At 36.8% G+C, this 22874-nt stretch overlaps 1 protein-coding gene across 1 annotated transcript; it reads left to right on the top strand.

Moving 5' to 3' along the window:
- Positions 1–8391: 8391 nt before the first annotated feature.
- On the top strand, positions 8392–12577 carry LOC148577636 (uncharacterized). The gene is made up of 8 exons (XM_088502902.1): positions 8392–8398; positions 8490–8559; positions 8675–8739; positions 11342–11357; positions 11504–11630; positions 11713–11867; positions 12278–12395; positions 12551–12577. The coding sequence occupies exons 1-8, from the start codon at positions 8392–8394 to the stop codon at positions 12575–12577; spliced, it is 585 nt and encodes a 194-aa protein (XP_088359028.1).
- Positions 12578–22874: the final 10297 nt, after the last annotated feature.

The following is a 22874-nucleotide window of genomic DNA, read 5'->3' on the forward strand; positions in this document are numbered from 1 at the left end:
TGAATGTTTGATTGATGGCAGATGAAAAGAAGAAACAAAGAAGGAAGCAATCCAGAGGAACGCTACGCTCAATTGAAGAATGATACGCTCTTTAGCGATGCGCACGCGTACAGAACGCTTACGCGTAGGGCAAGAATTTTGGAAGACCCATGCATACGCGTGCATAACGCGTACGCATGGGTATGATCAGTGCTCGTTAACAAAGAGAGCGCTATGTTATCTGAACGAGTGCCTTTGACAAATTTCAAAATTAGGATTGAAGATTTGCCACTGACGTGCACGTGTACATGATGTGTACACGTGGATACAACAATGGTGGTAAACGACGCGCACGCGTACATGTCACGCAAGCGTGGATATGGCATCTGGCAAGAAGCACGCAAACGCGCTGGTGGCGTGGAAGCTGGGAGTTGAGATTTTGCCATCCACGCACATGCGCAAGGGACACGCACGTGTGGGGAGAGCTAATGGCGTGAATGTAGCGCTCATTTAAAGAACGCTACCAGGGACGCGCACGCATGCATGATACGCGCAAGCATGGCTGAGGCTGAAGATAGTATCGACGCGCAAGCCTATGTTACGCGTACGCGTCGATGTGCAAAAATGCATGGGACGCGCACGCACAAGGGACGCGTACGCATCAGTGAATGAGCGTTGCGCTCTCTTTGAGAACACTACATTCTCCTGAAGCTGCAACCAAGTACCTTTTTTGACCCACTTCATCAAAGGTCAAAAAGTCCACTCCAAGTACTTGATGACTGAATTGGAAAGTGTATAAATAGAAGAAAATTTGATTTCATTAGGGGATTTTTTGGAGAGATTTTTTTACCTTTTCTTTTAGTTCTTCTTTTTAGGAGTTCTTTAGAATTTTAGATGTGATTTTAGTTTCTTTCTGTTCTTCAAGTTTCTTCAACTTTTCTTTTCTGTTTTGTGCTAGAGCAATGATGAACTAAAGCCCAAATTTCATTAGGGAGAGGAGCTCTATTGTAATTCCAATGAATCAATGAAATTCTTCTTCTTCTCAATTTAATTATTTAGCTATTGGGTATCTTCTACTTTTACTGTGAATTATTCACTCCGGAAGGGGGTTTAATTTAATTGAATGTGGGTGTGAGCCTTGGAAGGGGAATCACCTTCATTAGAACTGAAGCCCTATCCTTCACTCCTCTCTTGATCAACACCATTCGGGAGGAATTAGATCTCTAGAGTTAGTGTGGCTTATGGATGAGAGATATGCACTTAACCTCTTCTCATGACAATTAGATCAAGGAATTGGCAAGATTGATTGTGATTAGAGAGATTGGATTGCCAAGAAATTGGGATCCAATTAATTTAAATTTGCCATATATCTACTCATATGATTGAGAAAGGAGTTGAGACCAATTTGATTCATGATGGATTACAATATCTCCAATCCCTGATGAATCATTTTCTTTCAATTTCTTCAATTTAGATCTCTCTGATTTACTGCAATTTACATTGTTCATTTCTGTTTTGATTTTCCAGCACCCAACTCGCTTTATAATTCATGCAATTTAAGTTTCCTTGTCATTTAAGTTTCTGCACCATTACTTTCATGCAATTTAAGATTCAGTTATTTACCTTTCTTGAAATTTAAGTTTCAACTCTTTTAATTTCTTGCACTTTAAGTTTCAGCCATTTAAGCTTCCTGCAATTTACTTTTCTGTCAATCTACATTTTGCATTCTAGCTTTCTTGCAATTTACTTTCTGTTAATCAAACTTCACTCAATTCATTAATATTAGCTTCACTAAATTCATCACCATACTAAAGTTGCTTAATTCATCAATCCCTGTGGGATCCACCTCACTTTTGTGAGTTTTACTACTTGATACGACCCGATACACTTGTCGGTTAGTTTGTGTGGAATTGATTTTCCCTCATCAATCCCCTATGATGCAGGGGATTTGGAAGCTCCCAGGATCTTTCATCTTTTACGGAAGCTTCCTTTGTATGATGGCACTACATTCCTCAGTGAGCACTACAGTTTCCTTTTCTCTCTAGTTTTTCTTCTTTGTCATGAGCTCTTTTAAGAACTTGGCATAGAGTCGCATTTGCTCCAATGCTTCAGCAAAAGGGATGTTCATTTGAAGCCTCCTAAAGATCTCCAAGAACCTAGAAAATTGGCTGTCCTTCCTATCTTTTCTCAGCCTTTGTGGGTAGGGTGCTTTTGGTACATAAGGCTTTAAGACTTGATTTGGTGGGACTGGAGTATTTATATATTCTTCTTGCTTGATTTCTGAGCCATTTGCAACTTTTATTTGCAAATTGTGGCTTGAGGGTGTCTCCTTCACCACCTTTCCACTTCTTAGTGTGATGGCCTTGCATTCCCCTCTAGGATTTGTCATGGTATCACTTGGGAATGTGTTTGTAGGCATTGGTATTTGCTTGGATAGATATCCTAATTGTGATTCTAATTTTGAGATTGCTGCCCCTTGGTTCTTTATGTTGGATCTAGCCTCCTCTTGGATTGAATCTATCTTCTTTTCAGCATGTGATTGTCTCTCTGCTACAATGATAATACTCCCTACCAATTGTGATATTCCAGCCTCCAATCTTGCAAAGTTGTTGCTGTTATCACATGGTTGTGGGGCTGGGGATGATAAATCTTGAGAGTGGTTATTGTGTGGTTGTTGATTGGATTGGTAGGGGGCATTGTGTGAATTGTGGTAGGGTCTATGGTTGTTTGATTGATGGCTGGGGTTGTTGTATTCGTATTGGTTAAAGTGATATGGCTTGTGGTCTTGGGTATGGTTTTACTGGTTTCCCTACCCAAAGTTTGGGTGGTTCTTCCAACCAGGGTTGTAAGTTTTAGCATTGGAGTCATATGGTTGTCTTGAGGAATTGTTCATATAATTGGCTTGCTCCCATTCACATTCATCCTCTGGGCTATCTCCTTCTTGCATAGGTGCTTGAGCATGGATGGCTGAGACTTGAATATTCTCCATTTGCTTGGTTAGAGCTGCTAGTTGAGCTGTGATCACCTTGTTTTGAGCCAGCAGAGCATCCATAGAGTTGAGGTCCATTACTCCCCTCTTTGAGTTTCTATCAGAAGCATAAAAGTACTCATTGTTGGCCATAGTTTCTATTATTTCTATGGCCTCTTCAATTGTCTTCTTCTTATTGGGAGAGCCTCCTGAAGAGTGATCTAGTGCCTTCTTTGATTCTTGTGACAAAACTTCATAGAATATGTGCAGCTGGACCCATTCATTGAACATGTTCGGAGGGCATTTTCTTGTCAACTTTTTGTATCTCTCCCATGCTTCATAGAGAGTCTTCCCCTCTTGTTGTCTAAAGGTTTTCACCTCAGCTCTCAACCTATTAACTCTTTGGGGAGGGTAGAATCTTGCCAAGAACTTATTTACCACTTCTTCCCAAGTTGTCAAACTCTCGTTAGGAAATGATTCCAACCACATAGATGCTTTATCCCTAAGAGAAAAGGGGAACAACAGCAGTTTATAGATGTCCGAGTGGATACCATTAGCCTTCACTGTATCACAGATCCTCAAAAATGTGGTTAAATGTTGGTTGGAATCTTTCTGTGCACTTCCTCCTAACGAGTAGTTATTTTGAACAATGGTGATGAGTTAAGGCTTTAACTCGAAGTTGTTAGCATGAATGGTTGGTTTTAGAATGATGCTTTCCCAATTTTCTTGGTTTGGGTTGATATAAGAGCCTAGAACTCTTCTCTCCTACCCAATATGGTTACTAGGACCTTCCCCAACATGATTATGCACTTCCTCCTCCATAGTAACATCTAGATCTTCTAGTACTACTTCCTCTCTAATTATTCCTTTACCTCTTGCTTCCTTCCTTATTCTAAGGAAGGTCCTCTCAGGTTCACTATCAAAAGAGGATGAAGTTTCTCCTCTTCTACCTGTCATACATTAAGCAAACAAACAAGCAAAAGGCAAGTGAAAGAATCACTCTTGCTAAAACTTATGGTTAGATTGATTGGTGCAATTGATCAAACAGTTAGTGGATTAGTATGCTCAAATGGAAATATGTACAATGAACAACTAAAAACTCGAATGCTAAAGGAAAGAAGAAAATAAGAAACTGAAATTAAAGGAATTAGCAGGGTAAACAAAAATGCTTAATCAAAATACCCATCAATTTAGTCATTGTCAAATTCAAACCAATCCCCGGCAACGGTGCCATAAAACTTGATGACCGGAATTCACTCACAATATAATGAATTCGTTCCTTGGAAAGCGCACCAAAGTATCGTCAAGTAATAATCCACTATGAGTGGGGTCGAATACCACAGAGATTGGTAGATTGAGCAACTTTAATCAATAGGTGAATTAGTCAAGCTAAGCAATAGAGATTGTTGAGTACAGAATTCTAAATTAGCAGAAATGTAAATGACTTAAAAGAAAAAAAACAATAAAGTGCCGAAAAGTAAATACCAAGAATGTAAAGTGTTGGAACATAACTGACTGAATTGTAAATGGAGAATGGGTAATAGCAGAGATTAAAGAAAGCTATAAAGAATGGGGAAGATAAGAACAGGGGAAATTCATTGGGACTAGAAGATGTTGCTCTCTTTGGATTAGATCTAGATCATCTCATCTTCAATCATGCAACTCATTGACCTCTATGGAATCATGATTGATTGAACCCCAATTCCTTGGCGATTCAATCTTTCTAATCTTGATAATCAGCCAACTCCTTGGTCTAATTGCTCATGAAGAGAGATATGCTCAGTACCTAATTATACCACACATCCTCATAGATCCAAATAATGGGTGGATTTTATGTCACCATATCCAATCCCAAAACCCAATCTACTAAAGTGTGAAAAGGGATTTCAAGCATGGTTTCATGTTTCCTTTTCCAAGGTTCCCATGAAACCCATTTTGTATTCAACCTCTTTTCCAAAATGATTGAACACTAAGCATGAAGAACAAAATTCCTTCTAGCAAATCAAAGAGAGGATGAAGAGAAGAAGAAATTCACTATCATTAATTCATAATGTACAACAGAGCTCCCTCTCCTAATGAGAGGAAATTTAGCTACTCATAGCTTAGAGAAAGGTACAAGAGATGGAAGAAGATGATGTGTAGTGTAAACTAAAACTAATCAGCCACTCTAACTTTCTAACCCCTTTTTTGGTAATCTCAGGGGTATTTATACTACTCTTATTACTAGAAAAGGAAAATTACAAAAAGGGAAAGTAAATTACAATTGAAAATAAAAGGAAAAATCTAATAAAATGAACCATGTGTCTGGCGTGTAAGTGACGTGTGAGTGGCGTGCCATGCCTAGCTCCTCAGCTTGGCTTGGCGTGCCACGCCTGGCTCCCAAGTGGGACACCCAGTATTCAAGTGGCACGCCCCTGGTCACTTTGCCTTGGCGTGTGACGCCTTAAGTCCCAAGTGGCACGCCCATTGTCCTTCTTCCCTGGTTTCTTGTGTTGGCGTGCCACACCTTCGACCTCAAGTGGCACGCCCATGGTGGAGGCTGCATCCTTCCTTTTCAGAATAATGAACTGGCGCGCCACACCTTCGAGCTTAAGTGGCACGCCCAGGGTAAGAACAGGGTTGGCATGCCACGTCTTTGAGCCCAAGTGGCACGCCCTCGAGCCCAAGTGGTTTGCCCATTTTGGTATTGAACCCTTCAAGCTTGGTGTGCCACGCCTAGAACCCAAGTGGCACGCCCAAGACACGAACAAGGTTGGCGTGCCACGTCTTCGAGCCCAAGTGGCACGCCCAGTGTTTTGGACCTTCAACTCCCCTTTGCTTAGTTGCATTGGCGTGCCACGCCTTCGACCTCAAGTGGCACGCCCATTGTACATAATAATGTTGGCGTGCCATGCCCCTTGTGTGTCTCCAAAAAATGCTCTTTGGAATATATAGTTGGCGTGCCACGCCTGGCTCTAGCGTGCCACGCCCATAGTGAGTCTTCAAGAATGCTCCCTGGAATGCATAGTTGGCGTGCCACGCCTGGCTCTGGCGTGCCACACCCATAGTAAGTTTCATGGATTCTTCTCTGGTCTTGATAACTAGCGTGCCATGCCCCTTGGCTGGCGTGCCACGCCCATTCAAATCGTTGGCGTTTGCACCAAGTGGCACGCCCTGCTGCTCCTTCTTGTTTCCTTCTTTTGTTGCTCTTTTCATTTGAAATTCAAACAAAACTCATTTCAAAATAATGTACCATAAAATTCATCATTTAGTTCATGAAATTGCATTAATTGAATGAGATTGCACTATTTCTATGGCCCTTTTATACAAAAGAAAGAGGTAGATGATGCAAGTCATCATTTTCTCAACTTGTTTTTCATTTGAGTTGCGTGAAAAAAAAGTCAAGTACAAAAATTTTATACTCAAGTAAAAGTCACTAAACAATAAAATTAGTCGTTTTGAATTAAACATTTTAATTATTGTGTTAATATATAATTAAATTTTTGTGTAAAATATAATGATAGTATACATTAAAGTATTAAATATTTGAATCCATTATATGTATATTATTCCTTTTAGGTGAATATAAATCCGTTAGTTAATACTTAATACTTAATATTTTGGAATTAAATCATAATTTTTATTTTTTCAGTTATTTTTGTTGAAAGAAATATTTTATATAAATTTTGTTTTTTATTTAGTTGGACCTTATTGGTACTGTGTGTAGAAAGTGAATAATAAAATATTTTGCTTTGTGAAAAAATACGGAACAACTATGCATGCTTCTATAGGTAAGGATCTGATATCTGTGTTCAAATCATTAATATCAGAGGAGCTATGTATGTTTTTACAAACTTTGAAGTTAGCAACAACTGTGAGTTGTACCGCACAACATCACATCATTTTCGATTATTTTTTCAAAAAAAGAACTACTGTCTTGCTAATAAACCACTATTTTATGATTTATCTTGTGTTCAATTGAGTGTTTTTTTATCAAATCTTTACTCACTTATTCATATAATTTTCATGGTTTTACAATTCCTTCCTTATTCTATGATATATGTGAAAAAATGATTCCTAGACCTTAAACACTGTTAATATTAATTATCCTTTATTACCATTCGATGCCGTGATCAGTGTGTTAAGTATTTTCAGCCTTTATAGGATAGGAATGGCTTAGAGTTTTGAAGAAAATGGTAGCGACGCGCGTACATGAACGACGCGGACGCGTGCCTAGCGCAGAGCACAAGCGACGTGTACGCATGACTGACGCGTACGTGTGACAAGGGAAATCTCCAAATGACACACACGCGTGACCTACGCATACGCGTGACAGACGCCACGTACAGAAAGTTGCAGAATTCGCCCCCAGCAATTTCTGGGCTCCTTTTCGGCCTAAATCCAAGCCCAGAAACACAACATAGAGGCTGGAGAATGAGGGAATCAAATCATTCATCAATCATTCATTCATTATCAACAATTTGAGGTTTTAGTTGTAGTTTCCTAGATAGAGAGGTTCTCTCCTCTCTCTAGGTTTTAGGATTTAGGATTTTTCTTAGTTTTAGGTTTGATTCTTCTGAATTCCAGCTTCAATGTTCCTTTAATTTAGTTTCTCTTCTACTTTTATTTACTCTATTACTTTAGTTGTTCTATTTCACTTGTTATTAACTTATTTTTTCAATTTGGTTTATGAATCTTCCAATGTTAGATTTGATTTTATATTTAATACAATTTGAGGTATTTCAGATTTGAGATTGCTTTTTTCAAATTCATGTTATTGATGCTTTTAATTTAATTTAGATATCTCTCATTTTTCTTTGGTTGAGTAAATGGTGACACTTGAGTTATCAAACTCAGTTGTTGATTGAAAATTAGAATTTGCTGGTTGATTTGGATCCCTCTAAAGCTAGTCTTTCCATAGGAGTTGACTAGGACTTGAGGAATCTCATTAATTAGTCCACTTGACTTTCCTTTATTTAGTAAGGGTTAACTAAGTGGGAGTAATAAACAATTCTCATCACAGTTAATAAGGATGACTAGGATGGGATTTCCAGTTCTTATACCTTGCAAGGGTTTTCATAATAATTAAATTACTTTCTTACCAATTTATTTTTCTGTTCCCTATTTCAAAAACCAAAAAATATACTTCTCCATAACCAATAATAAATCATACTTCCCTGCTATTCCTTGAGAGACGACCCGAGGTTTAAATACTTCGGTTATTAATTTTATTGGGTTTGCTTTAGTGACAACCAAAACTTTTGTACGAAAGGATTCTCTGTTGGTTTAGAAACTATACTTTTAACGAGACTTTATCTGTAAAATTCTTTACCAACAAAAAATCAGTTCGTCACTTACCTTTTTCCTGTGATGCAATACCGTTATATGGTATTAAATTGATCCCTTTTAGGGAAATTATGGGATACTCTCCTCACCATCTTTTTTCGTTGGTAAGTGTATGATTTATGGCAAGTACATAAGTTGATTTTTCTTTTATTTTTATGACAAAATATCAGTAAGACGGGTGATTTGTGCACAATCTTCTGTTTGATATTTATTTTAGATGTTGCTGGAGTTATGACCGGTGTGGAAGGTGAGAGGAAATATGTGAAGGATGGCAAACTTATTGACATGTTGGTCATTCATATTGAGAATGACAAGTGTATTTTTTTGATGCCCTTACTTAGCACTTAATATGTTTATATAAGTAATATTTTATTTTCTAAATAATTTATATTTTCTCTGCAGTTTAAAGCTTAATATTGCTATTCTTGGAGAGATGGTGGACCGGATCAAGGGTCTTGTGGCAGCGGGTGAGTAACAACTACCAGTAATTATTTTTCAATTTGCAAGAGTAAAGAATTTTCGAGGTATGTGAGGATTTGACCACTATCGAATGGTTATATATTATTGTAGCTATTTCTACTAATTACTGGGATGTGATTCAATAGGTATTTTTAGTTTTAAACTTTTATGGAGTGATGTTATATATAATAGTAATTTTTTTGTTTCTAAATTTTAGAGTGTGATACTACATGTCGTGGAAGCAAAAATATAAGTACTGTGTTTTGTGTTTTAATACATTTGATCATGTGAAATTACAAGTGAAATTATAAAAAATAGTAATAACAATTCCAGCAAATGGCTGGTGTTCTAGAAATTAAAATTTGAAGTGATAAAAAATATTATTATACACACGTGGATAAATTGTATCACTGATGACATGTCATCATGTCATGCTTTTCTATGTTTTTTCAAACAAGAAATTGATGATTAGTGCTTAAATATTGAATGCTTTTGTGCTTAAATGGTATATTTCTATGATATTTTGATTTTATAAACTTTGTAGGAAATAATAGAAGAAGAAGCAATAAAAGCACTAAAAGAAGAATCATACTCCCAAGGTGGCAAAAGAATTGGAAACAGACTCAAGGAGGAGCAAAGAGGGTTTGCAACCCTGACCTCTTTACACTCCAACAAGAATAACTCAAGCTACAAAACTCCAAATGAGGTGATTCAAATGGCATTGAAAAATAGGAATCTAGAGCTTTCCAACCATATATCGTATTACATGGTGGATACTAAATCTGAGGGGGAAAACTTACCCCGAAAGTGCAAAGATGAACATAGTATCAACCTGCAGTAAGGCCAGCTGATCTCTTCACCTTCCAAGGGGGATAACTCGACTGTAGAGCTTTGAATGATGCGCTCTCAAATGCATTCGAAATTAGACATCCAGAGCTTTCCAACGATATATAATAGTATGGGGTGAACATTAAGCTTGGGCCTCAGAAGCTGGCACTAACTTTGGCCTCCAATCAGCGCTCATTTGCCAAGTGAGTGCCACGCTCACTAATTGAGCGTTTTCGTGAGTTTTCAACTTTGAAGCAAGCTTTTTGCTGTCCAAGCACTCACTAAGTTAACTGGGCGCTCACTAAGTTAACTTGGTGCTGATAACACGACCATGCCTTCTTCAAAGGACCATAACTTGAGCTACAGATGTCCAATTGATGCACTTCCAGTTGTGTTGGAAAGCTGACATTCAGAGCTTTCCAACAATATATAATATTCTATATTTGTTCTGAAATTGAAGCATAAGTGATAGGCATCTATAAAGCTCAAAAAATACTCAGCAGCACATTTGGAATGCTCATTTCCAAAGTGAGCGCTACACCCACTAAGTGAGCTTTTTCAGGCTTTTCTAGCTTGAGAGGCAAGATTGTGCCATTCATACACAAATGCAGCGCTCACTAAGCTAACTGGGCGCTCATTAAGTGAGCGCCAGTTGAAGAAAATGCACACAAAGGAACACACATGACAAACAAGCGCTGCGCTCATCGTTTCAACTGAGCGCTCCATTAGAAGCTGCAACTCTGGCCCAATTAATCCCAATTCAAGCCCGTTGAAGCTCCAAAGCAAGCAGAGCCCAATTGACATCACTCAAAGGCACAAGAAACAATTAGAATAGGAATTTCATTTGAATTGTAATTTGTTTTCAATTTCAATTTTATTTTCATTTTGTAAAGCCTATATAAAGGCATCAGTTTCATTTCATTAGAGATCTGTTAGGCTGGCTCTGCTAGCGAGCAATAGAAGTAGGAGTAGGAGTAGAATAGAAGACTCTCTTTGATACACTTTTATTTTTCTGCACTCTCTACATTTCAGAATTCAATTCAGCTTTATGCAATTTCCATTTCATACACTTCTCTGCTACAATTTCTTTTTCTGCAATTTTAATTTCTGCAACTTTACATTTAAATCTGCTGTGATCTAAATTTACTTTTCATGCAATTTAATTATTTTGAGTCTGATCTATTGCTTTCTTTAATTCCCAGCAACCCATTCCCTTTACATTTGCTGCAATTTACTTTTCTTGCTCTTTAAGTTTCTGCCACTTTACCTTCTGCACTTTATCTTCTCTGTAATTTACTTTCTGTTGCTTTAATTTCATTCAATTCACTCTGTCTGCTTGACTAAACTAATCAACCACTAAAGTTGCTTGATCCATCAATCCTTGTGGGATCGACCTCACTCTTGTGAGTTATTACTACTTGATGCGACCCGATACACTTGCCAGTGAGTTTGTATGAAAATTTAATTTTCACTCATCAATCACCGGTTTTTATTTTTTTATATTGTAAATTCTATGTTGAAGTACTCAACAATTAATTAATCAATATATAAATTCAAGCTATATTTTTGTTATTATATAATACTTTTTATTATTTTATATTTGCAATAAATATTTTTTTCATAGCTCATTGCTAAAATAAAAAATTTTACTAATTAATTAGGTTCACAGGAGATTATAGTTGTTCTTTGAAATCTAAGGACACTTTTAGTTAGTTTCCATTCGATAATTTTTCTGTCATGTATAATTGTACAACTCATTTAAGCAATGATTATTGTACATAGGTACCAATATTTTACAGTATATTATGTATGGTACCAGACTCTTGATAAATCCAGATGTTCCTTAGGCTGTGGTGCTTCGAAAAAGGTATTGTACCAATATTGTGAATTATTTATGGTTGTGCATATTGACTGTATTTTTATGGCGTTGTGATTGATAAGTAGCGTGTACTATAGAGAGATCTCGCAGTACCTGTCTGTGCTTTCTGGCAAACCATCATATGTTAATGAAGATGAAGTTTTATATTCCACTGAGAGGAAGACAGTAAAGGAGTTATGTGCAGCTATAGATGTGAGTGCCTTATAGAATACTACTTTTTTATGTTTGGTTCATTGTTTTTTTTTTTTTTTACTTTCAAACTGTTTCTATGTAGGTTGGATTCTATGTTGTTCTGGCCACTGTTCTTAATGTTGAACCTGTTCTAAATTGGTGGTATAAATCTTGTGTTTGCAGCATGAAGACAGAAGCTAATGCGGATACATACTTCTGTGATGGCTGTAATAAGGACGTGAATAATGTGGTTGATAGGTACGACTCTAATTGGACTTATTTGTGAAATCTTTTCATAAAAAATCAATATAGTTATGTAATTGATTATGTCTCTTTTTAATTTATTTAGCAATATATAGCTTAATACCAACAATTAGTAGACAATAAGAGAACAATTTATTAAAAACAAAAACTACTTTGATTGATGGAAATATTATCTATCCCCAAAAAAAATGGCAAAATGAGATTGAGTGCATAAAAAATATTCATATACCTACAACAGTTTTATACCAAAGTCTCGTCTATTACACTAAAATCTAGAAAACTGATAAGCCTAAAAAAATTGTGTTTGAGCATTTAAATTGTGTTGAATATAATTTTTATGATTTTATTGTAACTAAAGGGTGACAGGCCAAGTGTTAATTGATGTTTTGGAATAAAAAAAGTAGGTATAAGTTGAATTTGTTGGTTTTTGATGGTACTGTTACAACAACTTTTGTTGTGTTCGATAAGGAAGCTGCAGCTCTATTTGGACGAACCTGTACTGAGATGGTGAAAGGGTTGAATGTATATGGTTTTTGCTGTTAAAACCATTTGAATGGTTATGATGTTTCAATGTTGGATGTGAATATAGAAGATAATTTTATACCATCCTCAGAAACTTTAGACGGTATGTAAACATTTTATCTGTATGTTTATTTGCATCTTTGTGTACATTATAGACTAAATTGCATCAGTATAACAACTGAGTATCTAAAGAGAGTTCATTCGGCAGATGTGTGGGATACAGAAAATCCTATTTATCAATGTCAACACTGTAAAGTATGGATGTGGTCTGAAGAAAGGCTTGCTAAATTCAAATAGTCGCCCCAACCAAAGTTTTCATTATGTTGTATGAAAGCAAAGATCGAGCTTCCTCTGCTTTCTGTGTCTCCTGATGAGCTCATTCAGCTTTATATTAGAGGATATCAAAGAAGTATTCATTTCCTAAAAAATATAATGGCATTTAATTCAATGTTTTGTTTTACATCAATAGCCAAAAAAATTGACCGTGGGGTGAACAATGGGACTACTCCTCCAATTATTAAGCCTGGGGGTCAAAACTACCATAGCATTGGTAGCTTACTTCCTCCGGATAGTCTGCGACCAACATTTGCCCAGCTATATATATCTATGACACCGAAAATGAGATTAATAATCGGATAAGCACATGATGCACAAAATTGTGATTCACACTTTTCACAACTCCACACAACTAACCAGCAAGTGCACTGGGTCGTCCAAGTAATACCTTACGTGAGTAAGGGTCGAACCCACGGAGATTGTCGGCTTGAAGCAAGCTATGGTCATCTTGTAAATCTCAGTCAGGCAGATTTAAATTGTTATGGGGTTTTGATATTTAAAAGACAAATAAAACATAAAATAAAATAAAGATACTTATGTAATTCATTGGTGGGAATTTCAGATAAGCGTCTGGAGATGCTTTGTAGCTTCTGAACCTCTTCTTTCCTATTTCCTTCTTCCAATCATGTGTGCTCCCTTCCATGGCAAGTTGTATGATCCTCTCAGATGAAAAATACCAGGTACAATCTCTGCACGACCAATCAACTATCGGATTTCTCGTCTCGGATGAAAAATACCAGGCATAGCTACTGCACGGCTAATCATCTGTCGTCGGTTCTCACTAGCGTAGGAATAGGATCTCTCTATCCTTTTGAACACTGTCGTTGCACCTAACATTCGCAAGTTTGAAGCTCGTCACAGTCATCCCCTCCCAGATCCTTCTTGGAATACCACAGACAAGGTTTAGACTTTCTGGATCTTAGGAATCCTGCCAATTGTTCTAGCCTATACCACGAAAGTTCTAATCACAGATTTGGATGCTCTGTTGTCAGGAGAGACTATGCAAATCATGGCTTAAAGACTCAAGAGAATATACTCCGGCTATCATCCAATGACTACGTTGAACATCATGTAGACCGTTTGTGGTTGTCAGGCACGCGGATCTTGGCTAAGTGAGTAACGAAGATAGTGGGTGATTGTCATGGGTCACCCTTTCATTCTGACTTAACTGAATTAAGTACGAGAGTATATCATGGAGAAGAAGTAAGCATGAATTGAAAGAGAAACAATAGTACTTGCATTAATTCATGAAGAATAGCAGAGCTCCACACCTTAATCTATGAGGTGTAGAAACTCCACCGTAGAAAATACATAAGAGAAAAAGGTCTAGGCATGGCCGAATGGCCAGGCTCTCCAAATGTGAAAAATGGCATAAGCTCCCAAGTATAATAGTAAAAAGTGCTATTTATACTAAACTAGTTACTACGGATTACAGAAAATAAGTAACTAAGTGCAGATAGTGCAGAAATCTACTTCCGGGGCCCACTTGGTGTGTGCTTGGGCTGAGCATTGAAGCTTTACACGTACATAGGCTATTCTTGGAGTTAAACGCTAGCTTGGGTGCCAGTTTGGGCGTTTAACTCCAGTTCTGGTGCCAGTTCTGGCATTTTACTCTAGAAAAAGGGTCTCTGGCTGGCGTTTAGACGCCAGTTTGGACCATCAAATCTCGGGCAAAGTATGGACTATTATACATTGATGGAAATCCCAAGATGTCTACTTTCCAACGCAATTAAGAGGGCACCAATTGGGCTTCTGGAGCTCAAAAAAATCCACTTCGAGTGCTGGAAGGTCAAATCTAACAGCATCTGCAGTCCTTTCTCAGCCTCTGCATTCGATTTTTGCTCAGGTCCCTCAATTTCTGCCAGAAAATACCTAAAATTATAGAAAAACACACAAACTGATAGTAAAGTCCAGAAATGTGATTTTTGCATAAAACTAATAAAAATATAATAAAAATTAACTAAAACATACTAAAAACTATGTAAAAACAATGCCAAAAAGGGTATAAATTATCCGCTCATCATAACACCAAACTTAAATTGTTGCTTGTCCCCAAGCAACTAAAATAGAATAGGATAAAAAGAAGAGAAAATACATTAAATTCCAAAATTACCAATGAAGATTAGTTTTAATTAGATGAGCGGGGTTAGTAGCTTTTTGCTTCTGAACAGTTTTAGCATATCACTTTATGTTTGAAGTTTATAATGATTGGCATCCATAGGAACTCAGAATTCAGATAGTGTTATTGATTTTCTTAGTTCAGTATGTTGATTCTTGAACACAGCTACTTTATGAGTTTTGGCCCTGACCCTAAGCATTTTGTTTTCTAGTATTACCACCAGATACATAAATGCCACAGACACATAACTGGGTAAACCTTTTTAGATTGTGACTCAGCATTGCTAGGGTCCCCAGTTAGAGGTGCCCAGAGCTCTTAAGCACAGTCTTTTTGCTTTGGACCACGACTTTAACCACTCAGTCTCAACCTTTTCACTTGGACCTTCATGACACAAGCACATGGTTAGGGACAGCTTGATTTAGCCGCTTAGGCCAGGATTTTATTCCTTTGGGCCCTCCTATCCATTAATGCTCAAAGCCTTGGATCCTTTTTACCTTTGCCTTTTGGTTTAAAGGGTTATTGGCTTTTTCTGCTTGATTTTTCTTTTTCTTTATTTTTTGCTTTTTTTTTTCTGCAAGCTTTGTTTTTCACTGCTTTTTCTTGCATCAAGAATCAATTTTATGATTTTTAGATTATCAATAACATTTCTCTTTTTTCATTATTCTTTCAAGAGCCAACAATTTTAACATTCATAAACTTCACTATCGAAAATATGCATTGTTCAAGCATTCATTCAGAAAACAAAAAGTATTGTACCCACATCAAAATAATTAAACTATTTTCAAGATAGAATTCGAAATTCATGTACTTCTTTTTCTTTTTCAGAAAAAATTTTTCATTTAAGAAAGGTGAAAGATTCATGGAATCATTCATAGATTTAAGACATAGACAATAGACACTAATCATCATGTAATAAAGACAAAAACATAGACAAAACATAAAGCATAGAAACTGAAAAACAGAAAAATAAGAACAACGAAATTAAAGAACGGGTCCACCTTAGTGACGGCGGCTAGTTCTTCCTCTTGAAGATCCTATGGAGTGCTTGAGCTCCTCTATGTCTCTTCCTTGCCGTTGTTGAGGTCCATGAGTGGGCTCTCTTGTTTGCTCCATCCACTTTCTAGTGATAGGCTTTTGAGATGAATTTCTCCATCTCCCATGACTCGGAGTTGGAAGCAGATGCCTTCCCTTTCCTCTTCCTAGAGGTTTCTCTGGCCATAGGTGCCATTAGTGGTTATGGAAAGAAAAAAATAGAGCTTTTTCCCACACCAAACTTAAGAGGTTTGCTCGTCCTTGAGCAAAATAAGATACAAGCGAGTAGAAGAAGAATGATGCAATTAATTTTGAAAACTTATTACTGTATGTAAGAGAAATTAAAAAGAGTTAAAAAGAACTTGGATAAGAAATGTAAGTTTTGAAAACATTTTGGAAGGAATTGAAAAGAATTAAAAAGAATTGGAAAGATTATTAATTTTTTTGGAAATAGAAATTGAAAGATGAACGTTTAAAATATGTTTGCTGCAAAAAATTATGAATTAAAGCATGAAAATCTAAAAAAAAGTCAAATTGGAAACAAAATTACCTCCCTTGTGTCATCCTGGCATTAAACGCCCAGAATGCTATCCATTCTGGCGTTTAACGCCCACTTGACTGCCTCTTTGGGCATTTAACGCCCAGCCAGATATCCTAGCTGGCGTTAAACGCTAGGAATCCTTCTTTACTGGGCATTTTGCTGAACGCCCAGAATGCTGCCATTTCTGGCGTTAAACACCCAGAATGCTGTCCATTTTGGCGTTTAACACCCAGAATGCTGCCTGCATGGGCGTTAAATGCCCATTCTGCCATCCTTACTGGCGTTTAAACGCCAATAAGCCTGTCCTCCAGGGTGTGCCATTTTTTATGCTATTTTTTATTCCACTTTAGTTCTGCAGCTGTTTTTATGATTCCACATGATCATCAACCTAAAGAAAACATAACATGACAATGGAAAACAAATGTCTATAAAAATAAGTATAATTAAATAACATTGGATTGCCTCCTAATAAGCGTTTCTTTAATGTCAATAGCTTGACAGTGGGCTCTTAAAGAGCTTCACAGAAACTCAGAGCTTAATGGTGGCCTCCCAACACCAAACTTAGAAGTTGAGTGTGGGGGCTCTATTTGACTCTGTATTTAGAGAAGCTTTTCATGCTTCCTCTCCATGGTTACAGAAGAAGATCCTTGAGCCTTAAACACAAGGAAGTCCTCATTCAATTGAAGGACTAACTCTCCTCTGTCCACATTAATCACAGCCCTTGCTATGGCTAGGAAGGGTCTTTCAAGGATAATGGATTCATCCTCATCCTTCCCAGTGTCTAGGATTATGAAGTCAGCAGGGATGTACAGGCCTTCAACCTTTACTAAGACATCTTCTACAAGTCTATAAGCCTGTTTCATTGATTTGTCTGCCATCTCTAGTAATATTCTTGCAGCTTGTACCTCAAAGATCCCTAGTTTCTCCATTACAGAGAGTGGCATGAGGTTTATTCCTGACCCCAGGTCACACAGAGCCTTCTCAAAGGTCATGGTGCCTATGGTATAGGGTGTTAAGAACTTTCCGAGATCCGGTTTCTTCTGAGGTAATTTCAGTTGGACCAAGGCATTCAGTTCATTGATGAGCAATGGAGGTTCATCCTCCCAAGTCTCATTACCAAATAACTTGGCATTCAGCCTCATGATTGCTCCTAGATTCTGAGCAACTTTCTCTTCAACAATATCTTCATCCTCTTCAGAGGAGAAATACTCATCAGAGCTCATGAATGGCAACAATAAGTTCAGTAGAATCTCTATGGTCTCTATTTGAGCCTCAGGTTCCTTTGGTTCCTCATTAGGGAACTCCTTAGTTGTCAGTGGACGTCCATTGAGGTCTTCCTCACTGGAAATCATTGCCTTTTCACTCTCTCCAGGTTCGGCCACTTTGGATATGGTTATGGCCTTGCACTCTCTTTTGGGATTCTCTTTTGTATTGCTTAGGAGAGTACTAGGAGGAGTTTCAGTAACTCTTTTACCCAGCTGACCCACTCGTTCCTCCAAATTTCTGATGGAGGACCTTGTTTCAGTTATGAAACTGAGAGTGGTCTTAGATAAATCAGAGATTATGGTTGCTAAGTCAGAGAGGCTCTGCTTAGAATTCTCTGTCTGTTGCTCAGAAGATGATGGAAAAGGGTTGCTATTGCCAAACCTATTTCTCCCACCATTATTATTATTGAAGCCTTGATTAGGCTTGTGTTGATCCTTCCATGAGAAATTTGGATGATTTCTCCATGAAGGATTATAGTTGTTTCCATAGGATTCTCCCATGTAATTCACCTCTTCCATTGCAGGATTCTCAGGGTCATAAGCTTCTTCTTCAGAGGAGGCTTCTTTAGTATTGCCGGATGCAGCTTCCATTCCAGTCAGATTCTGAGAAATCATATTGACTTGCTGAGTCAATATTTTATTCTGAGCTAATATGGCATTCAGAGTATCAATCTCAAGAACTCCTTTATTCTGAGTCATCCCATTATTCACAGGATTTCTTTCAGAAGTATACATGAACTGGTTATTTGTAACCATCTCAATGAGTTCATGGGCTTTTGCAGGCATTTTCTTTAGATGAAAAGATCCACCAGTAGAATGGTCCAATGACATCTTGGACAATTCAGACAGACCATCATAGAATATACATAAGATGCTCCATTCTGAAAGCATGTCAGAAGGACACCTTCTGATCAATTTCTCGTATCTTTCCCAAGCTTCATAGAGGGATTCACCTTCCTTCTGTCTGAAGGCTTGGGCTTCCACTCTAAGCTTGCTCAACTTTTGAGGTGTAAAGAATTTGGCCAAGAAATCATTGACCAACTTTTCCAAGAGTTCAAGTTTTCTTTAGGTTGTGAGTCCAACCATGTCCTAGCTCTGTCTCTGACATCAAAGGGGAAAAGCATAAGTCTCTAGACCTCGGGATTAACCCTATTGGTCATAACAGTGTCGCAGATTTGCAAGAATTTAGCTAAGAACTGATGGGGATCTTCCAATGGAAGTCCATGAAACATGCAATTTTGCTGCATTCTAGAAGCTAATTGAGGCTTAAGCTCAAAGTTGTTTACTCCAATTACAGGAATTGAGATACTTCTTCCATAGAAGTCAGAAGTTAGTGTAGTAAAGTCACCAAGCATCTTCCTTGCATCTCTACCATTGTTGTTGTTTTCAGCTGCCATGTCTTCTTCTTTTTCGAAAATTTTTGTAAGGTCCTCTCTAGAGTGTTGTGCTTTAGCTTCTCTTAGCTTCCTCTTTAGAGTCCTTTCAGGTTCAGGATCAGCTTCAACAAGAATGTCCTTTTTCTTATACCTGCTCATATGAAAAAGAAGAGAACAAATAGAGAAGAGGAATCCTCTATATCATAATATAGAGATTCCTTTATGTGAGTAGAAGAATGGGAGAATAGAAGAATGAGGTGGAGGGAAAATAAGAAGAATTCGAACACAGAGAGAGGAAGAGGGTTCGAATTTTAAGAAGAGAAGTGTTAGTAAATAAATAAAATAAATAAAAAGAGATGAGAGAGAGAGTATTCGAATATTAATTAAAAGAAAAGAAAAATATTTTTATTTTTATTTTAATTATAAGTTAGAATTCGAAATTTAAGAAAAGAAATAAAATAAAATTAGAAATTAAAACAATTAGTTAATTAAAAAGAATCTTGAAAAAGTGGTTAGTGATTTTCAAAAATTAGAGAGAGAGAGAAAGGTAGTTAGGTGGTTTTGAAAAAGATAAGAAATAGTAAACTTTTTTATTAAAACAAACAAGTCAAGTGGTTAATTGAAAAAGATTTGAAAATAAATTTTGAAAAGATAAGAAGTTAGAAGAAGATTTTGAAATTAAGTTTTGAAAAAGATATGATTGAAATCTATTTTAAAAGAGATTTGAAAAAGAGATTTAAAAAGATTTGATTTTGAAAATTAAAGTTGATGACTTGACTAACAAGAAACTAAAAGATATAATTCTAGAATTTAAAGATTGAACCTTTCTTAACAGGAAAGTAACAAACTTGAAATTTTTGAATCAAAACATTAAATGTTAGCAATAATTTCGAAAATGTGAGATAAAAATAAGAAAAAGATTTTGAAAATTAATTAAAATATTTTCAGAAAACATGAAAGAAAAATGAAAAAGATTTGATTTTTGAAAAAGATTTGAAAAGATAGAGTTTTTAAACTGAAATTTTGACTTGACTAACAAGAAACAACTAAATTTAAAATTTTTTGACTAAATCAACACAAAATTTCAAAATTTATGAGTAAAATAAGGGAAAGATATTATTTTTGATTTTTTTGAATTAATGAAAAAAGAGAAAATAACAAAATGACACAAGACATAAAAATTTAAGATCAAAACAAATAATGCATGCAAGAACACTTTGAATGTCAAGATGAACACCAAGAACACTTTGAAGATAATGATGAACATCAAGAACCTATTTTTGAAAATTTTTAAGAAAAGAAAGACATGCAAGACACCAAACATAAAAAGTTTTAATGTTTAGACACTATGAATTCGAAAATGCATATGAAAAACAACAAAAAACACCAAACAAGAAAAATTAAAGATCAAACAAGGAAAATCATCAAGAACAACTTGGAAATCAAGAAAGAACACATGATGAATTTTCAAAAATTTTAAGAAAACTAAAAACATGCAATTGACACCAAACTTAAAATTTGACACAAGACTCAAGCAAGAAACACAATTTTTTTTTTGGTTTTTATGATTTTATTAAATTTTTTTAGATTTTTTTTTTGAAAATAAAAATAAAAAGCCTAATCATAAAATAAAATTACCTAATCTAAGCAACAGGATGAACTGTCAGTTGTCCAAACTCGAACAATCCCCGGCAATAGTGCCAAAAACATGATTTACGAAATTATGATTCACACTTTTCACAACTTCGCACAACTAACCAGCAAGTTTACTGGGTCGTCCAAGTAATTCCTTACGTGAGTAAGGGTCGATCCCACGGAGATTGTCGGCTTGAAGCAAGCTATAGTCATCTTGTAAATCTCAGTCAGGCGGATTCAAATGGTTATGGGATTTTGATAATTAAAAGGCAAATAAAAAATAAAATAAAATAAAGATACTTATGTAATTCATTGGTGGAAATTTCAGATAAGTGTCTAGAGATGCTTTGTAGCTTCTGAACCGCTGCTTTCCTATTGCCTTCTTCCAATCATGCGTGCTCCCTTCCATGGCAAGCTGTATGGTCCTCCGGATGAAAAATACCAGGTACGATCTCTGCACGACTAATCAACTGTCGTATTTCTCGTCTCAGATGAAAAATACCAGGTACAGCTACCGTACGGTTAATCATCTGTCGGTTCTCACTAGCGTCGGAATAGGATCTCTCCATCCTTTTACACACTGTCACTGCGCCCAACACTCACAAGTTTGAAGCTCGTCATAGTCATCCCCTCCTAGATCCTACTCGGAATACCACAGACAAGGTTTAGACATTTCGGATCTCAGGAATGCTGCCAATTGTTCTAGCTTATACCATGAAGGTTCTAATCACGGATTCGGATGCTCTGTTGTCAGGAGAGACAATGCGAATCCTGGCTTAGAGACCCAAGAGAATATACTCTGGCTGTCATCCAATGACTATGTTGAACATCATGTATGCCGCTTGTTGTTGTCAAGCACGCGGATCTTGGCTAGGCGAGTAATGAAGATAGTGGGTAATTGTCACGGGTCACCCCTTCATTCTGACTTAACTGAATTAAGTACGAGAGTATATCTTGGAGAAGAAGTAAGCGTGAATTGATAGAGAAACAATAGTACTTGCATTAATTCATGAAGAACAGCAGAGTTCCACACCTTAATCTATGAGTGTAGAAACTCTACTGTAGAAAATACATAAAGGAAAAAGGTCTAGGCATGGCCGAATGGCCAGGCTCTCCAAATGTGAAAAATGGCCTAAGCTCCCAAGTATAATAGTAAAAAGTTCTATTTATACTAAACTAGTTACTAGGGTTTACAGAAAATAAGTAACTAAGTGCAGATAATGCAGAAATCCACTTCTGGGGCCCACTTGGTGTGTGCTTGGGCTGAGCATTGAAGCTTTACACGTGCATAGGCCATTATTGGAGTTAAACGCCATCTTGGATGCCAATTTGGGCGTTTAACTCCAGTTCTGGTGCCAGTTCTGGCGTTTTACTCCAGAAGACGGTCTCTGGCTGGCGTTTAGATGCCAGTTTGGTCCATCAAATCTCAAGCAAAGTATCGACTATTATACATTGCTGGAAAGCCCAAGATGTCTACTTTCCAACACAATTGACGGGGCATCAATTGGGTATTTGTAACTCTTAAAAATTCACTTCGAGTGCAGGAGGGTCAGAATCCAACAGCATCTGCAGTCCTTTCTCGGCCTTTGAATCAGATTTTTGCTCAGGTCCCTCAATTTCAGCCAGAAAATACCTGAAATTACAGAAAAATACATAAACTCATAGTAATGTCCAGAAATGTGATTTTTTCATAAAAAATAATAAAAATATAATAAAAAGTAACTAAAACATACTAAAAACTATGTAAAAATAATGCCAAAAAGGGTATAAATTATCCGCTCATCAGCACACATCGGTAATTTTCATGCAACCAGTCAAACATTTTAGTTATTTTTTATTTGTGAAAGAAAATAACATAAAATTTATTGTATTTTTTTTTGTGCAGTTCCAATGAAGCTATAAATGAGAGGGATAAGCAAATTGTGGCAATATTAAGAAACATGCTAGGAAAATATAATAGTTTAGCAAAGAGTTTTTGCTATGCAAGAGATAGGTACTGTTCTGAGGGTTACCTGAAACTGGAGGTCTATCTCGAAGGAGATCTGCTGTTGCTGCCGGAGCTGTTATGTCCGACTTGATGGAGCTGATGGTGCTGCTGATCCTTCGTCACCAGAGGGTGGTGGTACCTGCAAGACACTCTGATGCTTAAGTTAACATGGGCTTTAAGCAGGTATT

Source organism: Arachis ipaensis, chromosome B1 (genome assembly GCF_059453495.1).
Source record: "Arachis ipaensis isolate K30076 ecotype BB chromosome B1, ASM5945349v1, whole genome shotgun sequence".
NCBI classification, from domain to species: Eukaryota; Viridiplantae; Streptophyta; class Magnoliopsida; order Fabales; family Fabaceae; genus Arachis; species Arachis ipaensis.